We start from the raw sequence: 22,689 nt of genomic DNA, 5'->3' as shown, positions 1-22,689 counted from the left end.
TGGGTGAGTGAATTTGCAGGACAAAGATAGGCTGTCGGCATTCGTAACTGTAGCGATGGAGTGGCGGCTGGCTCTGCAGCTGGTACAGTATTCGAAGGGAGTAGTATGACAGGGATAAGTGGGCAAACTTAAAGGACGGGAATGAGTTCTTTTGAAGTTGTTGCCATTGTGTACTTTGTAAGTATTCTAGACTGGTGTGGGGAGGGAGGTATATGATCTGGTTTCGCCTGTTGTGCTGTACAACTGTGTGGTATTCACAAGGCTCGTTTTTGGACTGAGCATGTGGTTAGGAATTAGAAAGGCCATCTACCGGCGCCCGAACACTACTCTCAGGCATCGGGCCCCATATAACGGTGATTTGGTGCTGTAGCGCACGTGGCGTGGGCTGAGGATGAAAAGCCGTGGCTTTACGCAAGAGCCTGTATGCTGCTGGGAGTCTGTACAGATATTCATGTGGTCTGTGAGCAGGATGGAGATGTATGCTAAGTACACAGATATGGCCAGGCATTCTGCCTCGGTGGTGCTCGTGGTTCTCCGGGTTGCTGCCTGGGTAGTGCCTGTGTCCATGATGGCGGCTGGCTGATTTTTTGGGAAATGGGTGTGCGGTATGGCGTTCGTGTATGAGATGTCTTGAATTGTGTTATATATATATATATATATATATATATATATATATATATATATATATATATATATATATATATATATATATATATATATATATATATAACACAATTCAAGAAACTTTTCTGCCCTCGCCGTTAGATGACGTTCTACGTCACGCTCGCGGTATTACAGGACGTGCTACGTCCGCCGCTATGGTCGAGGGTGGCGCTGGTGAACACTCTCAAGGCTCGCTTACACCCAGTAAACATAAATACCCAGCAGAGCAGCAGATTGGATGGCCGTCGCCGTAGCTCAGTTGGTAAGAGCACCGGACGTGATATTCGGAGGTCGTGGGTTCGGATCCCACCGGTGGCATGGTTGTTGTTTTTTCTGCTGCCTTATAAGTAATTTTCTTTAAACCGATTGATTGGCACAGCAAATAAAAAAGATTAAAAAAAACATTCCCCTATGCCCCTTGGTTTCGGTGACTGTTTGCTATATATATATATATATATATATATATATATATATATATATATATATATATATATATATATATATATATATATATATATATATATATATATATATATATATATATATATATATATATATATATATATATATATATATATATAACACAGTATTTTCAGCTACAGGTTGCCCTCTAGGCGAAGAGTGAGGATTGTTAGCTTGGGGGAGTGGCTATTGGGCCGGTTGTAGCACATCGTTTTGAAAAAGTAGAGAGGAGTGGCCGTTTTTTTTTGTCGGCGTTGCCGATTGGATAGATGCATACAAAACACTGCTGACCAAACGGCGCCCAACGCGTTCCGCGGTGTAGCAGCGCCTCGGTGCCGTTCTGTAAACGAGTCAGCTCATTACGGCACCTCGCTCCCGGAGCCAGAGAGACAGGATAGAGAATATTGCCATCTATATGCAAGGCCAATTGGGCCTCCTTTCCGGCTTCCGAGCTCCCTCGCTTTTGGCTTGCGGTTCTCCATCGACGTAGGCTTCGCTCTACATCGGCGTACTTAATGACTGACCATTCGAACGCTTTTTCCGGTAATGCTCATCAAATACCTAGCTTGCGCGGCAGAGAGAGAGAGAGAGAGAGAGAAAGAGTTAACTTTAATTCTGTAAAAGCATCACAGTGGAGCATTCAGGGTAGAGTCCTCTTTCCTGGACCACTTAAGCCCGGGCTGGGCTCGGCTGACCAGTTTACTCTGAGGATCCAAGTTCGAGCTGCACAACTGCGCCTCCTACTGCTCCATATTTGCATTGCGTATGGGATCAATAGCTCTTATTTCAAGACATTTCCATGTGGCATGTAATAGAGATAGTGTTTGGTTACACCAGGGACACGAATATCTAAATGCGTCCGGCTAAATTTTAGACTATATAAAAAGTTCTGAAAGGTGATCGTTCGGAAAGCATCGAGGCAACAGATTCCTCCTAAGTTTGTTTTTTGTGTGGTGAGGCGTATATCTCCCTACCTTGTCGCAGGAATTCCAGTCTCTCCTTGAAGGCCCAGGTGAGGGGTGTGAGCATGGGCGAACTGGCTCGGCCGGTGTATTCTCGCGTAACTCGGTCTGCCTTTTCCTTGTCTGCAAAGCCCTTAAGTCTAGGGACACATATGGTGGTGTGGTATTTGGCGCCACTCGGCTCGGCGAATGGCATGCGAGAAATTTAGCGGCTGGCTGGTTGATTCGGTCGCGTTTGCAATGCTCCATGCTTCGTGTGAGGTCGAGACGAATTTTCATAATATTTTTCTGCGGTTCACTTCGGCCACTGACAGAGCGGTCGCAGTGATCTCAGAATCAGGGGAGGTACAGTTTCTAAGCGACGTGCTGACCAGTTACTCCTGTCTGTGATTGATGGCCACTAATACGGCATCTTTGACGTTTTCGTAGTAGGCAGCATCTACGTAAACCGTGTTCGATTGGCCGCCGTATCGTGAGTCGATGTGATGTGCCCGGGCTGTTGTCTGTCCTTGCTGGATGTTCTGTTGTATGAGCGCGAATATCCTAGAAACCATCAGGTGTTGCCTGACCTGCCAAGGCATGTCCACCTTTCTTTTGATTCCGTCGGGGTCCACCGCGCTTCGAACAGGGGTCAGAAGGGCTCTCTCTCGCCGCTGGTCAGCTGGAGGTATTGTGTTGGGCTATCAGGAGTGTCCCTTGATTCTCATCATATCTGTTCATGAATCTTAATTGTTCGAGTTTCTTGGTAGCTGTTTTTTCAGGGGTGCCTAGCGCGATTTTGTGTACCTTACGTAGCATTACCTAAACTTGCTTTTTTTCTCTTTTGTTGAGAGAATGACACGTAAGACTTAGTGCCACGGCCAATCACCAGCGTGTTGCCCAGTCGGAGGGTTTCCTCTTCTCGCATACCTTCTAGTCTGTTCGTGACACGGAGCATCATTTGTGCCGTGGTGGTATTCTGCAGCCGGACTGTGTGGTCCACTCTTGTTCGCTCTGGATTCATACACCCAGAATTCTGGCTCTTGGCACTTCTGGAATCTTGACTTCTCGTATAACTACACGTAAACTGGAGTGGTTGGTGTAACGAGGTCTATGCAGTCGCAGAATTTCGGATTTTCCTGGCGAACAGCCGAGGGCGCACTCCGATACGAAGAGCTTAACGCATGACGCTGCTTCTTATAGCTTTTTTCCTTCTTCGCGAGAGCCCAAATGATATCTTTAGCATATACGGTATATCTGATGCCAGAGATGGCGTCTTTGGCTTCTTGTGAGGATTCGCAGTGCAATTTTGAAGAGTAAGGGCGAGATAACTGATCCCTGCGATGTCCCCGTATGGGGCTTGAGCGCATATGTCTCTTGCCGATGGCGGCCATCCTGTCAGCCAGGAAGGCCCGGACATAACTTAAAATGCGTTTCTCAAAGTTCAGCTCATTCAGCCCAGTCACAATGGCGTCATAGGCCACGTTGTCGAAGGATGCTTTGAGGTCTAATGCCCTTAAATGTGCTCACTAGCTCTTGGTATACCCGTTAGGGCTTCTTGTTTTAGGAGTAGGAATATGTCCTGTGTAGAAAGCTCCACTCGAAAGCTCACATGGCACGCGTGATCAAGTTGTCGTCTATTTAATTCTGTAATTGTTGGAGGGCCACGTTCTCGTTGTGTTTGCCCAGGCATGGTGTAATGAAAATTCGATCAACACAATGGCAAGACTGGCGAGTTGGTGATACATACTTAAGGGAAAATAGCGCAAAAGACGGAGACATGTGAAGAAACCAACAGGACCAGCGCTAACTCACAACTGAAGGTTTATTCACAGGAAACCAGGAATATAAACAGCGCAATCAAACAAGATAACAAAGCAAACAAACATGCAGCTATGTGGGATCGAGGAACCGAACTTCACTCCATCCAAGGGACATTCCCGCCGTATGTGCAAAATCTTTGCGTCGGAATGGTGGCACCAAGGGCGATTCCTCAAAGACCGCCTTCGGGTGGCGTGTGAGTGTGTAATGACTTCCCATGGCGCCAACGGGTCTTCCGGGACTGGAGCACAACGACGGATAAGTACACGGAGTTTTTATGAAGAAATTTACGACCCCGACTACCAAAAATAGATTGTGCGTTAGCAGCCCGTCGGTTTGCCTGCATGAATAGTGAAGTTCGGTCCCTAGATCTCACATAGCTACACGTTTGTTTGGTTTGTTATCCTGCTTGATTGCGCTGTTTATATTCCTGGTTTCTTGTGAATAAACCTTCAGTTGTGAGTTAGCGCTGGTCCTGTTGTTTTCTTCACTTGTACCCGTCTTTTGAGCTATTTTCCTTTAAGTATTAAAATTGGACTTAGCGTTTCCAGGCTTGGTTTTTTTCTCGTCTTGACAACAGTTACTATCACGCTCTGCTTCCACGCTGCCGGAAGCACCTCCTTCGAACACAGATGTTCATTTATGTAATCTCTGATAGCCCCGATCTTCTTACTCCCGAGGTTCCTGATCATGGTGTCTGGGATGCGGCATGGCAGTTCCTTCATTCTGCTACGCATTCTCGCTGTCTATGAGGTATACCAGCCTTACTACCACTCCGAATTCAGCTCAGGCCTAAGGCTGCTATTGTCCGTGCGGGCATCCCGTGCACTGGCTTAACTGTGGTTCCTTGTATCCAATCCCTTGCCCCACGTTAACTCCCATTGTGGAGATACGAGGGCAGTCTTTCGCCCAGCACTCCCACTCCGCAGATGGACCTTCTTTGTCCGGTAGCCGCCGAGTGGTTCGTGCTTGAAAGAGCAAATCGAGGGACAACAAGGTGTGCGCCCCAAGGTGCTGTTTATTACAATGCCAAATAACGTGCGGAATATGCCAGCTAGCTACAAAACGTTAACGAGGCATTCCGGGGTAGTAAAAAGCTATGTAATAAGGGCTGCCGACTTAACAGACGGGGAAGTGGTCTGACTTTGGCTGGATCGGCGGCGAAAATCTTCAAGCGCCAAGAATTGCGGCCAGGTCTTCCCGCGCGCGCAGCATTCTTAGAGCAAAGCCATCCCCGGGCGTTTGACTGGGGAGGCGGCGAGAGCGGGCGTATATATGCTCCGCGCGCTTCGTTGGCGGGAACCATGATAGGGCAGGAGGAGCGTCTGCTGTGGGAAGCGACAAAACGTGCGGTTAAAACAACTCGCAAGCCTGCTAGAATTCCGAGCTTTCACCTGCTCCGTGAAATGGCGTGTAGCCGTCTATGTGGCCCTCCCAACGTTACTACTGCTTCTCCTATGAGGGAGCTTCCCTTTGCCCAGCCGACGCTATCCCGACGCCTGGTGCGATGATGGTCGGCTGCGTCGGGACGGAGGTGTAAGAGGCTTTCCACGAAGCTGACAAAAAGAGGAACTGCTTTCAAATGTATGCTCGGCACTCATGAGATGCCCTGCCCATGGAAGATCCAGAAAATGTTTGCAAGAAGTGGGGAGCATACAAAAAACAGGTTATGCGAATAAAACAGTTACGTCAGTTACAAATAGCCTCATGAAAAGGGTCAAGGCTAACCAGGCGACGCAAAGAGTCAACGTGGGATTTAGGTGAAAAAGAGGCTTGTAGCGATGCGGTACTAGCACTGTGTCACGCCGCCTGATAAAGGTAAAAAAAATGTGGCGACACGGTGCTTATTACGGAGAAAATATGTTTCAGCGAGCTGACTCGTGCCGGAAGTTAGGTCCCGTCGCAGGCGTGCTCTCGTCCTAGCGTTCCGCGTGTTTTACGCACCTAACTGCCAGGTGCGAACGACAGGGGATGGACGTCGTAATAAGCGACACCCCGACGCAGGCTTTTTCCATAAATTATCTACGATATTGGCATCAGTCAGACTGGGCGTGTCTCCGTATATATGTTTTGAGCAGCCTACCCCCCTCCCCTTCACTCCCCGCCTTCCCCCTGCGGGAGACTCGTATATTTTCGTGCCTTTGTTTCGGAGTCTTGACTTCCTTCCCTGCACGGGAGCCCCGAAAGGGCAATTTCTGGAAGAAAAGGCAGCTCGACAAGCAGCAGGACACACCGTCCAATGCTCTGCGGCTGCTACTGGCTCATTTGCAGTCGACAGCTGAAGCCGCTACCGGTTGGCTTCGAATAGGACGTTCCTGGAACCTGCTGCCCAGGGGATGGGGGATGAAACACTAGACCAGCCATCTGCGCAAAGTGATCCCGTCCAATTGCACACCAAAATATCGCGGTTCCTATGTCAACATTGGGCTGTATCTAGCGGTAGTGCTGGACCGCAGCCGTGGCCGAGTGGTTGAGCATCCGCCTCGCATGCGGGAGGTGCGGTGCTCAATTTCCAGTGCCGCCGGGTACACACCGGTGATACAATGGGTACAAGCTTTCCCCTGTCTTGGTGCTCGGCTAATCAGGGGTGAAATACTTTAAAATGGGTCTTTGACCTTGTTGTGTTGCGTGGTTCATGCGAAGGAGCAGACAAGTTTCCAGGGGCAAAGCGACGTTTATTGCCACATGTTCGTCGGTGTGTGGCTGGGGGAGATAAGCCCGCGCGCCGCTTGCGGCGCACGCCTTTTATTCGTTTTGCGCGCCTGCGCATTAAGGACTGCAGCGATAAGCCGGACACCACAGACCCCGCCTTGAGTAATCGAAAATATCTTGTGCCATGGCACTCTTTAGGCCATAGACGCCCTTTTTTTGCGCCATAAAAATCAATCATCATCTAGTGGTAAGGTTTGGTTTATGGTTTGGTTTATGGGAATTTAACGTCCCAAAGCGACTCAGGCTGTGAGAGACGCCGTAGTGAAGGGCTCCGGGAATTTCGACCACCTGGGGTTCTTTAACGTGCACTGACATCGCACAGTACACGGACCCTCTAGAATTTCGCCTCCATCGAAATTCGACCGCCGCGGCCGGGATCGAACCCACGACTTTCGGGCCAGCAGCCGAGCGCCATAACCACTCAGCCACCGCGACGGCTCATCTAGTGGTAAGGCAGTGCTTCTAGTGCTGCAGACGCTTTCCGTAAGAATAATAGAGAGCTTTGATCGTCGTTTAAATCTCACGCACTGAATTTAGTGAACGTCACTGCGAAGAATGCAGCGAGTACAGGCCAGCTGTCGGAAGCCGCGGCCATTGTGCATGCATGGAACAGCAGCAGGAACGGTACCGCGTTTTGTTACTGTTAAGCAACAGCAAAAGGTGCCTGTTCGAAGGTTTTTTTTATTTTATGTGGCTTAACTTCCCAAAGCGACTTACTATGTGGGACGCTATAGTGGAGGAGTCCGGATAATTTGGCAGGCTGGGGTTCTTTAACGCGTACTGACATCGCAAAGTACACTGGCCCCATCAAAATCGACCGCCATGGCCGAGATCGAAACTGCGTGTTTCGGGTCAGCAGCCGAGCACCGTAACCACTGAGCCACTGCGGCGGCTCTTCTGGAGGGGTTACTGCATTAGTTTGGTTGTCTGCTCCGCGAACGTGGTTTCCAGAATCCCCTTGAGCAATTGAAGAGTTACAGCGGCCGGACAGTGCGCTGTCTCAACGACGGGCTCGCGAAGCACCATCCAAGATTTGAGCCATTGCAGGATACGGACAATTGCCCGATTATTGTAAGCTGCGTAACGAGTGCACTCCAATTTTTGCGCCACGGGGCGTTCAAGGCAGGTCTAGGATGAGAACTGAGAAGGAGATCTTCGGAGCCTCCTTTATTAGCGAGAAAAAAAACGAATGTATTAGCAAGCCATCAGAATCAATAACATGGCAAAGTGGTAGCCTTTTTTAATTGACATGCGCGATGCTGTAGGCTTTAAAATTTAGGTGTTCAGAGGCAGCGCTTGTTAAGAACGAACCGGTCGTGCAGGCCATCGGTGCCAACCGGTGCTGCCAGCATTAAGGGCGCTTCACATGCAAGCGAAGTGGCGAACAGAGCGAACAGCGGCGCGGCGCTGCCAAGCGGTTCGCGAGCTTTCGTTTCACATGCATCGCCGCTGCGCGTTTCCCACCGCTGCGAAAACCAGTGTTGCTGGCAAAAGACATGCGCTTGCAACCGGTTTTGGTGGCCTGCAAACACAAAAAAAGCGTAATATAAAAACATTATTTTGTCGTTTGTTTTCACAATTTATTTAAATAAATATAATTCTAAGAAACGAAGAGCTTTGTTATTGCTACATCAGAATGACGTCACGCCAGATTACGGCAACAGTTATCGCCGCTTCCCTCCTCCTCACACATACGGCAACAGCCCTTAGCCAACTTCCTACTTCCGCAACGTCTCAGCCAGAGACACTGGAAGAAACCGGGGATGGCGAGTATTTGTTGCTCAATGACGGTGTTATGTCCGCGAAGCAACTGGCCGCTCTAATCTCGCACGATGACGACTTAGCAAAGGTGCAAAAATGGGTGCGAGAAGGATGGCCAAGAAACTTGGGGCCCAAGGACCTGCATTTGCGACCATACTTCAACCGGAAGGCTGAGATAACGTGGAGTCATGGGCTTCTATACTGCGGCCATCGCGTAATCGTGCCTAACAGCGCAAGAGCGGGAATGTTAGGCCTTTTGCATGATTCCCATCAAGGTATTTGCTCATTGAAGCGGCTAGGCCGCTCCCTGCTGTGGTTTCCCAGGACTGATAACGAGATTGAGAACATGGTTAAGTCGTGTCACAGTTGCGTACAAGCAGCGCCTATGCCCCCCAAGCAATCCCCGGTCGCACGGCCAGAAACGGGCGAGCGTTGGTCCAGTCTGCATATTGACTTTGCGGGGCCGATCGATGGACACATGCTACTGACCGTTGTGGATTCGCATAGTAAATGGATCGAAGCAGTACCCCTGAAATGCACCACAGCCCACGCCACCATAGAAGCCCTGCGCACCTTGTTCGGCACGTTCGGATTGCCCCGTACGCTGGTTTCTGATGATGGCCCGCAATTTACAAGTGCTGAATTTCGGTAGTTTATGAAGCTGAATAACATAACACATCTCCGGGTAGCACCGTATCATCCGCCGTCCAACGGGCTCGCGGAACGCGCCGTGCGAACTGTAAAAGAGTTTTTGAAGCAGAACGTCCATGAGTCTTTGAAAACACGCTTGGCAAGGATTCTCCACAGGTACCGAAGGACCGCGCAGGCCACGGGGAAGTACCCCAGTGAAACTCCTTATCGGCTATGAGCTCCGTTCCAGACTGGACAACAAAGTAGCTCCGCCGGGGTCTCTCGCTGCGCAGTCTCCAGTTGACCGCCACGTTCCTGGTGTGTTGCGGCCGGGGGAACCTGTCTGGGTAAAGAACTTCGAGCGAGGCGAGCCATGGATCCCAGCCCGAATCACGTCATCGGAGGGCACTCGCATGGTGAACGCCGATGGTCCAGAGGGGGAGAACATTCGTCGACACACCGACCAGATCAAGCCACGTGTGGGGGAGCATGACCGGGACGACGGAGTCGGTGAACCGGAGCGCCAAGATGGAACCGCCTACCTCCAAGTAGTTGGCACACCGGGACAGGGGCCAGAAATACGCGAGGCTGCCCCAAGCACCCCGACGCGAGCATTGCACCGGTCGGGCCGGACACGAGAATCCCCAGACCGCTGTGTACCGTAGGGTGAACGAGAAGCTACATCGGAATGACGTCACGCCAGCTTACGGCAACAGTTATCGCCGCTGTCCTCCTCCTCCCGCTTAAGGCAACAGTTATCGCCGCTGTGCTCCTCACAGCCTTTCTGTAACCGTTTCGCACAACGCCTATATTAATCCGCATGAAAGCAATAAACGTTGTCTTGGCCCAGACACCACCGTGTATGGTGCGGATTGTTCAGTTATGGCTATGGTTGCTCCAGAGCAGCTTTCTTCCGGGACGCTATATAATCGCGCCGGCACTGTAAAACCTTAGAGAAGCCAACGCGCGCCGTCTGGGCTAACAAGATTCTGACCGCCTAAATGCTGCCTGCTGTTGCACCCAAACCTTGAAGCCTTTTTTTAGCTTCAATAGCAATGGGACAAATATTTCTTGTCCGCTCTGGTTTTACCGCAACAGAATGCTACCGGATGCTGGCTCACCCACGCTGAGCGCAGCCGTTTTGTGACGGTGTTTCACTTCGACGCGCTCCTTGCAGCGAGCTCCCTTAATGGGTTTCCAGTAATACTAAACCTTCTCATAGCCATGTGTAATTACGAGGAGGTAACCTTTACTTTATCGAAAAAAATCAGCGTCTCAATGCTTCTACGCAAGGCTATTACGCGGATATGATAGCGACACGCTGCGCGGGCGTGCTCTCATCTCGCCGTTGCAAGCCTATACCATCTGTGTTTCATTTTATTTTGTGCAAAGAAGGTACCTTGTCCACTAGGCTGCGCATGTAATGAGAGTAGGCAGTATGTCTTCCTCTTTTGTCCCAAGTTGCAGGTTCGTGAGCACAGCAACGAAACTTGAAAGGAGTTGGTTTGCAAGAAAAAGCAGCAGTATTGACGCTGCCAGGTCTGCCAATAAATCCACTAATTGCCACATAATGCTAACGTTCGTTATCTTTCGTATAAGTTCACACTCCATTGCAAGTGCCACTATGTCTTCCTCAAATATTTTAGAAGTATAAAATAATAATGCAAGCAACCAGATGCTTTGCAATCATGGACGCTTAGAGCGTTTACAACGGTCATTTGCCTCAGGAAAAGATTTAAAATTCGTCTATCAGTTGAGAAACGGTCACACCGAATTACGTAAAGTACGCTCGTGATGATGCTTCACAGAAGACAGAAGCGACAGTGAACAACTAAACGAAGAATAATTAAAATTCAGACGTCATTTTCTTTTCAACACCTTTTCTTTGCAGCAGGTGGAGCAGAACTCTACCATCGATCCGGAGGTATTTCAAGCAACCTTTTTCTCTACTCGAAGAGAAAGTCGTCAGTGATGACGCGACGAACCTAACATTTGCTGACGCGCGATCTTTGGCGCGCATGAGCAACAGGGCAGTTCACTAACTTCCTGTTTCGCTTTTTGTTTCGTGTGAAAGCTTTTTAGAGGGTAAATTTGAATTCGGAACGTCAAAAAATGCAATCTTGAAAGAAACGCACGTCCGGAGTTGAATTCTAGATTATTTGTTTGGAGGTTTATGCTTGTGTAAGGCGAAAAAACTGCAGAGAAAAAAGTTTTTGAATCGAGTAGTTCAAAACGGCTACTTTGGCTTGGAAGCATCTCAGAACGCAACCTAAAAGGACCACAAACACAGGAAAGAGATAAATTATTTTCTGCTTGTACTCCTTTTTAAGAGAAGAAGAAAAGTAAAAGCACCAGTACCAATTGGACTAACACCGTTGTCTTACGGCCGTTGTTGTGCCAATGTAGGAATAAAAAATGCGGCTTTTATTATTGCACATACCAGTTCGCACAAATATTCTCGCATTTTAGTGCATGCGAATGTCTGGTACTCGGTTGCGACAATTGAACGCTGCGCTTTTTTCATCCTATAATGAAGAAGTATACGGTGTCAAGAAAACTACAAATAGTCGCATTCTGCTCACTTTGAATGGACCTTGAAGTATCTGTTGCAATTATCTTCTCAAAAATTATCTACAGCAAACTTGATTACATTGGCATGACGAAATAAAGGAGGGTAATTGTTGCCTTCTGCTCTTCTAGATGCATCTGCAGCCCTGATTTATCGCACGGAGGGCACGTTCTGTGTTTTGAAATGTTGAGAAAGAAGTAGCGCTTGTTCGTGCACGCGCATTGCCGAACGCTTCGCCATTACTGGAATTGCTTGATCGCGGACAACCAGTTTATGAAAAGGGTGTATATGTAATCCAGGACCAAATGGAGCATCCCAGCGACAGAGACCATCACGCCGTCATCCCTCCCAGTGTGGTTCCCCGCAAAAACTACAACATTGTAGGTGAGCATAAGATCTCTTCTCTTCTCTTATGTTCTGGCCCTATTCTAGCATGCCGGTCGGTAGTACTGCGAAGAAAAAAAATAGCGTGTAGGCCGCAGGCAAGCGTCGCTGCGGTTTAAAACTAAGTGCTGCTGTCCTGCGCTTTACTGGGACCCAAGGTGAAAAGCGTACACATGTGAGGTGAAGTTGAGGTTTTCGATTTGGGCCCTTCGTTTCTTCGGTTTTCTTTGCGAGATTTGCTGCAGCGCTTACCAAAAATCTAAATTCTTTTTATCCTTATACAGCATTCTAGTGCTTAACGAGTTTTGAAATAAATTAATACCGCTATTCATCACGTCTCAAATTTTAAGATGTCAGATGTAAAACCTCTCGAAAGTAATGCCTCTTGCTGACACAAATGCTGCTCAATGCATTTCGCTGGGTTCACTGCTAGCGAACACAATGTGAGTGGCTTAGTGACAGCAACGACCAAAAAAATTCCCGTATCTACAAGTAGACACGGCAGTGCAGAGGGTTTTGTGCAGAATATTTTCGTGCCACTCCAAAGAAATGCAGTTGTGCGCTCTCCTCCACTTCTTGTCAGGCTCTTCTTTTCGTTATCGGCTGAGCCTATTTAAGTCTACCAACTCGCTGAGTGCGCTGTTCTGCTTGTTGCGTTCCTTGGTTTTAGAAGCGTTGTGCAAACGCACGACACTTTGGACAGGAAACCTGGCTTTCACATTATCTACTGCGTCGCACTCGAGACATTACAAAAATAAAATATCGAAGTGCAGTCGCGCCAGCACTGAACAGCCTCTGCGTTCTCATATTCTGTAAAAAAAAATACTCTCCCGTGCTTCTACCAATCCACGCTGCGTATACTAAAACCGCTGCCATGAAACACCTAAAAGGCTATTCACGAAGCCATGTTTGGCTCTTGCATTCGAATGTCGGTGCACGGATCCTTGTAACCATTCGCGAATCGTTCACATCAGAGCAGTCACATCGCTTCCTTTGGAACGAAGCTTCCTAAAGAGAGCCAATGAAATCTCGATGCGAAAGGTGCTACCTTGTGCTTTGCAAGTGAACGCCCACATCTCGTTCCATGGAAGAATGGACCTGTCATCGTCATGCTGCTATTTCTAAAGAAATAGGACTTACCTAAGCCACTGCAAAATCCAAGCTGCCAAACAAATATTTTTGCAAGCTGACATTCTTGTTTGCTGCGAATTTTTTCCCAGAGAGTTTTGTGCAAGGTTCGCGTTAGCTGACAGAATGACAGCGGCGTGCACTTTCGCCCCGAAAGCGGGTGCGAGAAGAAAGCATTCGGTTCGTAAAGAGCTTTTTCACCCGTCTTTACGATGGCAACGCTGTGTTCTGTCAACGAGTGAATTCTTTGCATGGGACACTGTACTGCATGGCTCTAAGTCGGAATCATGGGTCTACATTGCTTTAGAGAAGATCTGGTTGCGTTAGAACAAAAAAATTCAATGTCACTTGACTCCTCGGGGCTAAATACTGCGGCCTTTAAGCGCTACATACTTTACAGCCCATGAAAAATTCTGTGGTTGCCCAAGGCCAGAGGTCAATAACTTCCAGCGGTCGTTGGATCGATGTCGCTCAGTGGACTGTTGGAGTTCTGCATAAAAGCTGCTCTTCTTTTAAGTCCTTTTCTTGCGGTAGAACTCCAACAAATATGTATCCTCCCCGCAGGAATATGTGCGCCTACACTTTTTCCAGCAGGGTCTTCATTCTACTGTGCAAAATTGCGTTCTTTTATTCGCGCCGTTTTCTCAAATGCTCAGTTCGCGACCGTTTAATATTTACCTTGTTCTTCAACATGTCCACTTCTAGCCGAAACGATCATCGTCAGGTTGCTAGTATTAGATGAAAACAGTGCGAAAATAGAAGCGTTAACCTCAATGTAAAGACTTTGTGAGTTCAGAAATTGTGAGATACAAAACTACGTATGGAGCGACGTCCTGTCTGTGCTTCTATAGTTGTTTGCCTGCTGCAATTCATAATCCCCGGCGCAGTCAGTTCCTTGAGGATATCAAAAGAAGATCCAACTTCCTTCGAGACCTGATCTTACAAACAACTTTAAAAAATGATGTAAGAGTGCGCGCAGACAGCAAATGTTTTACGCCGGGAGCCCGTACTGTTATTAGTGCGTCAGCGCAGGAGTAGCTCCTTAGTTCATGTGAGTTTCACTTACAACATGTCACTGAAATGCTGCCATGAAACCACGCGAGCCCATTTAGGAACGAGGCGACAGTTAGAAGCTAAAGATTCCATGGCGGGGCCTGGGATCGCGGAGCAACTGCGTCACGGTTCTTGTTTTTCTATAACTGCTCTATTCGCAAACCGTACAGACTAGCTTAACTTTTTGGCGATATCCTCTTAAGCTCTCTGCATTAATGTGGCAGAAAGATCATGAAAAACTTGTATGTCCAGAAAGCATTGGCTCCACTACATCATCAAGCAGGTGCTAACATAAAATCTGTGAAGTCGCCGCAAACACTCAAGGTATGTCTCTTCGGTTGGTAGCGCGGAAAGAAACCTACTGTGCAATACTAGCAGTATTAGTTCCTCTAATTGAGAAGTAAGAAATGATCACTAGTCATGTAACCTCCTCACCAAATTTTGGGCGCGCGAACTATACTGCAATCTTAGCTATCGGACGGGACGGAGAGAAGTTGGCCAATCATAAACACAGTTTTAAAAATTTAGGCATGAAAACTCTACCCATCTGACTGAGCGCTGATGTAGTTACGTGTTGCGCTTTTTGTCGCAGCGGCCACAACGGCGTTGGTGGTGTTTGCCTTGCTGGCGTACGCACTGACTCAGATCGTGGTGAAGTTGAATGCCGGAAGGCACAGGCGCTCGTACCTGAACTACAAGTCGAAGCTTCTGCACGGCGGGACATTGCTCAGCGTCATGGACCGCGATGTGGTGCAGTACCTGAACCTCCGCTACGCTATGGTAAGGCTACAGGTGCTGCTCACGGGAGCCTGGTTTAAACATTTCGACGCTCTTATCTGGAGCCACCAGGCAAGAAAAAGAACTATGATTTCAGCAGTGCGCTTTCTTAGAGACGAACAGGGACGGTTAAGTGGTACGAAATATCCGTCGCTTCTATTGTCCTACTTCGTTAGCACAACATGAAAGCAACAGGAAAACAACAAGAAAGCAGCACTAAGTCGGCGCACTAGTGGTTCTTATTGCAGAAGTACACAGAAAGGTCTGCTCCAGCATCGGAAGAGCATGTAAATGGTGAGAAAATATCCAGTTTTTCTGTGAAGCTAACGGCGGGCCTTTAAAACTCAGGGTTCATTTTAATGGTATGTGTGATCCAAGCCGTTAACAAATGTGATCAACGCAACGCTCAATGTGTACAAAGCTGTACGCGTGGCATTTGTTGTTGTTTTTTAGTTATCGTTGTCTAAGAGGCCATACCTTAATAAATTCAGCAAAGAAAAATGTTGGAGGGAAGGGGCCTGTAGTGTGCTGACGCTGTTACAACTTCGAGGCTATTTAGTGGTAAAGATTTCCTACACGCACAGTTTGTTTTTCTACAAGCACCACGTTTCAGCTTCAGCGGTTTTATATATTTATGTTCAAGACCTCTATACGTGTCCAGATCATTTGGCTACAATACCAAATCTGCGCTGCTGCTAGGGTGCGCAATTTATTTTCACCTGTACACGACAGTTTTCTCTCTCAAACCGTTCTCGGCCATAATTCGTTGGAAATTCTTGAACCGAATCACCATAATTTCTCCATCATTGATGCGATGATTTTTAAAGAGCATTGTCAGTTTGCCATTGATGTCATAGCCACAACTACGTATTCTTTTAGACAGTGGTTTGGATTAGCTACCATCGTAAGCACAGACGCTAAGAGAAACTCAGTATCACTGCTGGGGAAAAATATCTATAGTGCACATTTTCTACCTTGTTTTTATCTTTCGCCGCGCAACCGCAGGCCGGGCATTTGAACTGCGTGCCTGCTTCCGCACTTTCCTGCTGTGGAGACTTCGCAGAGACCGAGCTTTCGGGTTCGAGGCCATCACAGCTGCCCCCTTAAAATTGAAGCGTAGTTCGTTCACAACGCCGTATGCTACCTGTAATCGATCAGAGCTGCGGACATTCCTGCGTTTCACCCGTGCATTCGCCCAAGGAAGCACTCGACAATTCAATATTAATAAGCAATCACTGCTCTCGACTGCTGAACAGAGTTTAGCTCTCAATTTATTACTCACTGTGTCGACACATCGCACTTGCTACAGTGCTCTCTCGCCACTTTTTCTCTCTATACACAGCCTGCCTTCACCTCCCACAGTCCACCATCCCCTTTGCGCATATCCACTTCATATCCTCTCTGCCCATAACGACACCAAGGTTACTGAATCTGAACATTGAGAACTCTTGTTACCCCCACTTTAGCGAAGCTTCTGTGGGTACCAAGAGCTAGCACTCATAGCTCCCTTCTGACCATTTGATTGGAAGTAATCAGTCACTGCACAAAGTTTGCAAGAAGTCAGGGGTGTGTTCGCTGGAACTCTCATTGTCATTAGCAGTTTTCTTCACGCACCTCTAAACAGAGCCATTTCGAGATCTATTTTCAGTCTGCGCTGTTCGGTTTGGGACGCAGGTTCCAGAGCGCTTCAGCATCGCCGAGCCATACGCGGCCAAGCACACCGAGGATGAAGCGCACGAGCACCCGAGGCCCTGTGCGCAAAGCTCGTACAGCGCGTTTCCATCGCACCCGTTCCCGGCGGCTGAGGAGTTCGAGGACTGCCTCTTTCTCAACGTCTGGTCTCCGTTCGACAGAGAGGAAGACGAGAGCAGCACCCTCAGGCCTGACAGTAGCATCCTCAAGCCCGTCGTCGTTGTGCTAGTGGGCGGTAACTTCGTGTCCGGCGGAAGCAGCCACCACGAGTTCTTTGACGGAGCCGTTATGGCGTCCCTGTGGAATCAGGTATGGAAAGACCAGGCGTTTTTGATGCTGTAGTGCCGACACCTTAACAGGCGGTTAGTTGCAGCGGCCTCAAAGTGTCCCCCCTCCCCCCATTCGGACAATTAACCTTAGCTTCTCACGACAAATCAATAGCGATTGTGCAGCATTGATAGTCGACCACTCACTCCTTTACAATCTGTACCGTGTATGTGTTCTGCAGCTTTCGGACCGCGATGGTTGTACAGACTAGAAAGATTGAGCGCTAGTTTATATATGTACCATCATTGGTTACGGTGAAGATACATAAGCAGAACCTATACAGTGACGTTTTCTTACAAAAGCTCTGGAACTTCAACTTTTTGCTGACCTAGCAAATACCTAACTGGTCTTGTTGGTGCATCATGAAAGTTCGACACTCCTGTTGGCCCGGTACATAAAAAGTAAACCTTTTCATTCAAAACGCTGAATTTAAACCACGTGCGCGGTTTGACAAAAAAAAACACATTTTTATGTTCCTCAGGTGATCGTTATTCCAAACTATCGTGTCGGTCTACTCGGCTTCTACAATCTGCGGGGTGAAAACACATCGAGCAACGCGGGCTTCGCAGACCAGGTCCTCGTGCTTCAGTGGGTGCAGTCACACATCGCTTTCTACGGCGGCGACCCAAACAAGGTCACTCTTCTTGGGCACGAGGCTGGCGCTACTGCCGTGGGCTTTCACCTGCTCTCTCCGGAAAGCTCGCCGCTGTTCCTTAGGGCCATCCTTCTGAGCGGCTCCCCGTACCGACTTCTTCCCCGACACGCGAACACGGTCATTCGCGACATCTCTCACCAGCTTCTCTGCAGCGTAGATCACAACGGCCACGACACCACCGAACGCATTACCAGCTGTCTGAGAAGCAAGTCCCTGCACAGCCTGGTCCTCAATCAACGAGAGGCGACTCTCAACGGGGCAGTGGCAGCGTTCAGCCCTTCCTTTCCACACATAACTTCCGCTGACAACGGGTCCACCTTGTACGGAAACTCCTATCGGGCGAGTAAACATCTTTTCGAAAACCGACGCAAGAGTATCCTCGTCGGTACTACAGAGAACGAAGGTAGCGCCTACACCAGCGCGCTGCTGAACTACTACGGCGTCGAGCACGAGAATGAGCTCGACAATGAGACTGCCGCCCACATTTTAGAGGCCTACTTGAAACACCACGGCGTCACAATAGGCGAGGATATTCTTGGGGCGTACATGCGGCGCAACGACAGCCGGAGTGCCATAGGCTCTCTTGCGCGTGCCATCGGCGACTTCGCGGTGCACTGCCCCGTCAGGAGATTTCTGGAGAGCTACGCACGCACTGGACCTGGCGGAGGCGGCGACGTGTACGTCTACCACTTCCGGCACGTCCCCGACTTTCGCTGGTGGCCCAACTGGATGGGAGCGCCGCAGATGCTCGACTGGCTGTACGTGTCGGGCAACGTGCAGAATCTGCGCCTGGGGAAAATCAGTGTGGCCGACACCGAGATACTGCTGTCCAAGAAGATGGCCAGCTTGTTATCCTGCTTCGCTGCCAAAGGGTAGGATTTTGAACGTGATTTTGTTCCTTTCCCTCCTTGTTGCCGCACTCCTATTCCATAGCCTATGAGTGAGTCTCGTTGTCGTAATGTAGTGACCTTCAGTTTCTACAACAGCTGTTCAGGTTACGTACTGTGCAAGTAAAAAACATCACTAAACAATGCGCATCCCTCAACAGGCCATCGCACACGGTTTTGCTTGCAACACACGATCGGCTAGTGAATTTTGCTTTAAGGTTCACCTGCCTGGCTGATCTTTTTTTGTTTTTTGATTTCGCGAAACCAGAAGGCTAGCTTATTTCTCTACAGATGGCCAGCTATACTTTTGATTAGTAGTACCGTTGCGGGTGGAAATTATTTTGAGTAATACAGTAAATGAATTTACTCAGTTTTTAAACAAAAAGTGTTAGGTCATGAAAGAATTTTGAGCACCTCAATGAAAAATGCGTTCTAATTATTACAAAAAGACCGCGAGAGGTCTTTTGTGCTTGAGAAAACAACACTTTGAGTTGAACAACGATATGCGCCACTTTTCTGCTTAGGTGTGTGTCTCGTCAGTACCACGGATGGCGAAACGGATGGTGATTTGCAACATAAGCACACAAATAGTGTCGAAAAATGCAGCAAAGCCATGCACTTCCCGTTTTCACGATAAATTGTGGCGCTAATGGGTGCTGCCGGCGACTAAAAACACCTCGATATGGTAAGAAATTGCGCACTGAAAGTCAAAATGAGCCCACGGGGGCAGTGCACACGTTCTATAAATACAGCGATACGAAACGTGCTCGCAAATAGAAGTACCTTTGGTAACTACGGTTGAGTAACAATAAGAGCGGAAAACTGGGCGAGTTGGTAGGGAATCATGTTTAACTGCGCAAAGAAACGAAGACAGAGAACAAGAAGGCACTACACGGGCCCGTGTCGTGCCTTCTTGTTCTCTATCTTCGTTTCTTTGCGCAGTTAAACGTGTTGAACAACAAGATTCCTTAGCGCGGTTAGGCTTAGAGGTTCAGAGCGGCATGGTTAGGCAGTGAGCTCAAGATCAACTAAACGAGTCTAACCTGCGGAGCAAGGCACTGATCCTAAGAAATTTGTGTTAGGAGTAGTGTTTTTATACTGAATGCACGAAAAGCCTTTATTATAAATTTGCTAGAAAGTTGGATGTTGAATTATGTCAGGATTATGCCCAGGTAACGCTCCGAAAACTTTTTCTACAAACTGCGCTCAAATATAAGAACGTCTGGCACACTGCAAACGCGTTGTCGAAATCTAGCGCACATAGAACTCCATTTTCATATTTCTGCAGTTTGATATGAAGCCCTGTCTTCATCGTAACTTTTGTCGCAATTAAGTTTTCAGCACATTCAGCACCTTTCATTCACATTTATGTCCATTTGACGTTGAGCTAAAAGAAATTTTGTCACGAATTACGCCCACTGTGCAATAGCATATCTGCGTGTAACTGACGCTAAACGATGAGCGCTCACTCTGCAGCGATCCGGTCAGATGCCGTCGGTCGCTGCCTGTGCGATGGACGAAACTAGCGGAGGACGACTACCACACCCTGGTGGTGGAGAACGACACGACGCTGGTGGTGCGGTCGGGCTTGCCATACGGTGAAGCTTGCCGCGTGTGGGACGCTGTCTTCGCGCATGTCACCGGTGACGCCGTGGAAACTTCGCGCGGCTACACCAGCTCCTGGAAGGGTAGTCGCGTCGAGCAGCAGCGCATGAAGGTTAGCACAGCCTATCACAGACTATCTGTATTTTGGAGGCGACGTACGACCGCCGTCGCACAGCTTGCCTTAGCAAGTCAGTTCAAAGCAAACGTCTCCTGTAATTTACATGCCGCGATTGCATGGCTGACATATTTAGTCAAGCTAGCAATGGTAGCACTGCTTATCTTCAGCGGTGGCGATGTTATCAGGCAAACTAATATTTCAGCCAATGGGTCTCACCCTTCCGCTTATTGTTCGTAAGACCCAGCGGCCGCACCAGAATGGAGAATATACGCAGTCACAAGCACTGACTGAACCCTCTTCTATGGGAATTAATTTATTTCCATCGTTTGCACGCAGGTGAAGCTTCCGTATTAGCGGCTTAAGCTCACGCGCCCTTTAGATTTAGTCCTAGGGCCCGTAGGGTGATAATTTGTGGATTGTGGAATAGCGAATAGTCATAACATTTACCGGTGTGTAAAATGATTTTGACCTTCTTTCAGTAACACGCGCTCGTCAACGAGGTGCGGCTAAGTGAGAGGTCTAGAAAGAAGCTTACTTCGAACAAACCACTACCGCGTGCGGGGTACCAAAACACGAAGAGCTTTTATTCGTTGCAGGTACCAGTACGTTATCTTGCCGGCCTTAGCTGTTTTTTTTAATAAAATATACCCAGTGTGGTAATGCGTATCTCTTCCATCGGCTTTCAATGCAGCCCGTCATTCCTTTATGCTGGCGAATACTTTGTATTCATTACCTCTAGCCTCGCATAGAATTATTACAGGGGTAGCACTAGGGTTGAAAAACAACTTAATTTGACCTTATATATTAGACACCCTTGAAACAAACTTGCGCTTCAGCATTTCGGGCCGACTCAATTTCAGGCTATCTGGGTATGCAGGGCGCCCACGAAGCCGTAGCTACAGCCGGAAAGTTCCGCCACCACGAGTAAAATAAATGAACATTCTGAGTAAAGAGATTAACTTCAGTTCACAGCCTTCAGCACTCATGGTATTGTTTCAGAAGCCAGTAACAAGAACCTTCCCCGCACATTAACTATGTGTTTCATCCACATAGTAGCTGTTAATAATGAAGTGGGCATGATTTGAGCAGAGCTCATGCTGTCTCTCATTCTTGTGCTGGCTATATACGGAACGCCAATTTATTTAGTTGCATTTGACTATGAAGCCTGCTCATTTCTCGACCGACTAAGTGATGAACGAAAACGCTAATCTTTTAGACAGTTATGCCTTGGAACCAATTGTCCTTGTTTTGCCGCTAAAAATCGTAAACACGTAAGTCATCGTTTCGTTAGGAATTCATTTTAAAGGCAGAATTGAGTTGGTTAATTACGTGCTATGGAGCCATAATGCCCTGATGTTACTTGTACAGTACATAGCTGGCACTGCTGGCAGTAAGTTAAAAGCTCGTGATTAAGTTATTCATTTTAAAGTTAATTCGAATCAGTTGCTCCGAAATAACTGGAACGATTCGGTGACTAATTTGCCGTTAATTGTTATGAGTCAGTGGGTGATTTTTAGTTAACTGAAATAAATTTGAGTGATTTTATGTTAATTAGACCGAGTCAGAAAGGTACTTGAGTTTAGTGAAATGAGTGAGCGAGTGATTTTCTTTTAGTAGAAATGACTTAGAGATTTTAAATTTACTGGGAATAGTTAGTGGGGTATCTTCAATTGATTTAAACTCATTGCTGAGTGATTTTGAGTGATTTAGATTGATCTACTGAGTGTTTTTACGCTATTTAGAACGAGTTACTGAGTGATTTAGAGCAATTTAGAAGGAGTTACTGAGTTATACTGAATTAACGGGAATAAGTTAGCGTTTTCATATTGGTGAGTGATTTTTGGGTCATTAAAAGATGTTAATGACTTTTAGGCACGATGAAGGAGTTACTGAGTTATTATGAGTTAAATGGAATGAATTGGAGAATGAATGGTAGAGCAAGTGAGAGTGAATTCGTCGTTGCAGCTTTGTTCGTCCGCGCAGGCAAGCGCCGGCGAGTCCCCCTTCCATCAAGACAGTTCTCAGAAGCACCCCAAGCTTGCCATTACACGGCTCACCGAGGGCGGCCGCAGGTCCCCGACGTGGCCCAGATACCTATCGGGCTTTCTCAAGGACAACAACTTGCAGAGATTCAACTGGACACACATCTCAGAGGGCGCATAATTGTCGTCCTCCACTACGTCACCGTCGCGATGGGCTAGAGTTTTGTCATTTATTGCCGCAGAAGAATTGGTTTGATCCCAAATGATCGCGATTTTATAGAGAAAAAACAAAGAAAAACAAACTCATCCTTTTCGCTAGTTTTCTCTTTATTGTCGAGCACTAGCAGGTATCACTTTCGGTGTCCTTCATTTTCGTAGCCGCCGAAATGTTCACCCTGTTCAAGCTTATGCTTGTCTTCTTAAAACTACAGGAAAGCCTAGGAGTTTGAAAACAGTGAAGATATTAGAAGCACCAGACAGAGCTACAATGTTCCCGTACTTGCGGCAACACCATCAAGCCTC

At 47.8% G+C, this 22,689-nt stretch overlaps 1 protein-coding gene and 1 non-coding gene across 2 annotated transcripts; both read left to right on the top strand.

The window, feature by feature from the left end:
- Positions 1–907: 907 nt before the first annotated feature.
- TRNAS-UGA (transfer RNA serine (anticodon UGA)) lies at positions 908–981 on the top strand. The gene has a single exon. It is a non-coding gene; the product is annotated as a tRNA-Ser (tRNA).
- Positions 982–11,864: 10,883 nt separating this feature from the next.
- LOC144095309 (cholinesterase 1-like) lies at positions 11,865–22,415 on the top strand. The gene is made up of 6 exons (XM_077629083.1): positions 11,865–11,943; positions 14,717–14,904; positions 16,576–16,902; positions 17,402–18,447; positions 19,939–20,179; positions 22,169–22,415. The coding sequence occupies exons 1-6, from the start codon at positions 11,865–11,867 to the stop codon at positions 22,346–22,348; spliced, it is 2,061 nt and encodes a 686-aa protein (XP_077485209.1). The 3' UTR covers positions 22,349–22,415.
- The last annotated feature ends 274 nt before the right edge of the window (positions 22,416–22,689 follow it).

The sequence above is a fragment of the Amblyomma americanum genome, chromosome 6 (assembly GCF_052857255.1).
Source record: "Amblyomma americanum isolate KBUSLIRL-KWMA chromosome 6, ASM5285725v1, whole genome shotgun sequence".
NCBI lineage: Eukaryota > Metazoa > Arthropoda > Arachnida > Ixodida > Ixodidae > Amblyomma > Amblyomma americanum.
Note: the sequence above shows the minus strand (reverse complement) of the source record. Positions and strands in the feature narration are given on the sequence as shown.

What these genes read in the sequence shown, in the direction of transcription:
- LOC144095309 (XM_077629083.1), top strand. Translation starts at nt 11,865, where the DNA reads ATGGAGCATCCCAGCGACAGAGACCATCACGCCGTCATCCCTCCCAGT. An exon ending in TCCTGCTTCGCTGCCAAAGG is followed by an intron (nt 18,448 to 19,938) that starts GTAGGATTTTGA and finishes CTCACTCTGCAG; the next exon opens with CGATCCGGTCAGATGCCGTC. An exon ending in TCGAGCAGCAGCGCATGAAG is followed by an intron (nt 20,180 to 22,168) that starts GTTAGCACAGCC and finishes TCGTCCGCGCAG; the next exon opens with GCAAGCGCCGGCGAGTCCCC.